Genomic DNA, 2,187 nt, shown 5'->3' on the forward strand with positions numbered 1-2,187 from the left:
ACAATGATTGTTGCAATCTCTTCGTAGATAAGTTAGGTCAATTGCATTAAACCCGAGATTAGAATCAATTCTTTTGGTCCAAGTAAGGGCCTTTATGCATGAAACTGCGACTTTATATCAATATAAAACTTTTGCTTGAATTCAATTTTTTTTAATGAAAATCCAATAAGTTTGTTGAATACGTAAAGTTAAGACGTTAACACAAAAGTGGGAAACATCACACAAAGGAAAAGAACAATTCATTCGTAAAATTATTATCTTTTTATCAGAAGAAGAGTAAAATAGACAAATAAAAAAGAAAAGTATTAATATCATAATTAGCATGCAAATATTAATATATTATCAATTTATCATTAATCTTAAATTAATTAACTTCTTACACAAGTTACACAATTTAAACAATATATAGATGCTTATAAAACACGATGTTATATATATGAGATTATTTTTATAAATGTTTCGATGTAACTTTTTTTCTACAGGGTAAATACTATTATACAACGTTGAAATCGAGCTTTACAAGTTTTAACACCATAGCTGTGGCGCACGGGAAAAACATAAATTGGTACTTTTATTAGTATTATCGGTTATGTAACAGTGTAAAACACGCGTTGACATTCTTTTGATTTTATAACGACTTTACTCTTCGAGTTCTCTATATCGACTTTAATTTTGGGTATTCTTTTTGAGTGTCGGTGCTGATACCGTTACGAATCAAATCGATTCTATATTCATTATGTACAGTTACGAATCAAATCGATTCTATATTCATTATGTAGTTGTTGTGTAACTTCTTGTTCAAGACAAAGTTGATGCCGCTGCATAGTGATTTCAGCTAGTTGAAATAAAGATTTGAAGAAGCAAATCCTGGAATGTAGCTACAAATTCGCGTAGATGCTTCCTCGATGATTAACCAAAAATTAACTACATCTCGTCTTCTCTATGCTACATTAGATCTGCAAAACCCACGAAACACTCAAAAAAATTCATTACATAAGAGAGTCTCTGGGCCATCCCCCGACGCGCATCCATTTCTTGTAAAAAGATATAATATTATTAATGTTGAAATAAGCACTTAAATCCAAATAACGCCATCCGTTTCTTTCAACACAACACAATCCAATCCCAGTACAACGGAAAATGTACCCTCTTAACTCCATTTACGAAAACACCCCTGCCACTTCACCCACCTAAGCACAAAACCCCAAACCACTCAAGGGCATATCCGTCCTTTTACACCCATCAGTTACACATCTTTTTGCATGGCAACCAAGGGCATTTTCGTAATTCTAACTTCACAAACACGTCTATATAATATCGAAACCTCCCTTTGCCACCTTCATTTTCACACGCACAAATACTTTCTTTTCTCTCTCTATAAATGGAAGACGATCAGCGTGAACTGAAGCTTCTCCCGACACCGCAGTTCACCAGAGGCCCGTACACAACCGCACGGGCCTCCCCGTGGCCCTCGGATTCAATCAGGTATCGATCTGACGACATTGAGTTTCCTTTAGAGAGTGCATGTCCAGGTCCGTCCCTGGACCTGCAGCTTTCAATCAGCCTGCGGCCAATTCAGCCGCAGACCGATCAAAGCTGCAGAGAAGGAAAAGGGCAAAACGGACAAATTGAGGTGCTCAAATGGCAAACGGCGGATCAAATTCGGATAGCGACAATGGAGAAAGCGTACGCGGAGCGTGTGAGAGAGATGATGAAGCGCGAGATGGAACTCGCGCAGTCGGAGTTCTCATGTGCGCGACATATGTGGGAGCGCGCACGTGAGGAGGTGAGAGAGTGGAGAAGATTAAGGAGAGAGCGACTCGTAGGATTGATTCGAATTGTCTCGAGATTACGTGTCAAGCCTGTAGTCAAAAATTTCGACACTAGTCAATAATTGGATTTTAATAATCCTAACCGTTACTTGTTAGCCGATAATAATTTATACTCACATAATCACATTTTAACCAATAATAATTTTAAATTTCACTTTTGCAGTCAACAGCAATCCTAAAAGAATAATTATCATAAATTTTACACTTGATTATCAATCAATTTCTTTCGTAACAATAATTATGAAAGAAACAGATTAAATTGAGAGTAAAAAATCTCTAATGATTATGCTAATTTCGAGATTACTGTTGGCAGCAAGAGCGAAAGCTATGATTATTATTAGTTAAAGTGTAAATA

At 36.3% G+C, this 2,187-nt stretch overlaps 1 protein-coding gene across 1 annotated transcript; it reads left to right on the plus strand.

Annotated features, from left to right (window-relative positions):
• Nucleotides 1-1,381: 1,381 nt before the first annotated feature.
• Nucleotides 1,382-1,894, plus strand: LOC143550669 (uncharacterized). Its single transcript, XM_077041283.1, has one exon. It carries the CDS (start codon nucleotides 1,382-1,384, stop codon nucleotides 1,892-1,894), a length of 513 nt encoding a protein of 170 aa, XP_076897398.1.
• Nucleotides 1,895-2,187: the final 293 nt, after the last annotated feature.

Source organism: Bidens hawaiensis, unplaced genomic scaffold, assembly GCF_021521415.1.
Source record: "Bidens hawaiensis isolate Kalapana, Puna unplaced genomic scaffold, B.hawaiensis_p1.1 tig00001016_1, whole genome shotgun sequence".
Classification (NCBI taxonomy): domain Eukaryota; kingdom Viridiplantae; phylum Streptophyta; class Magnoliopsida; order Asterales; family Asteraceae; genus Bidens; species Bidens hawaiensis.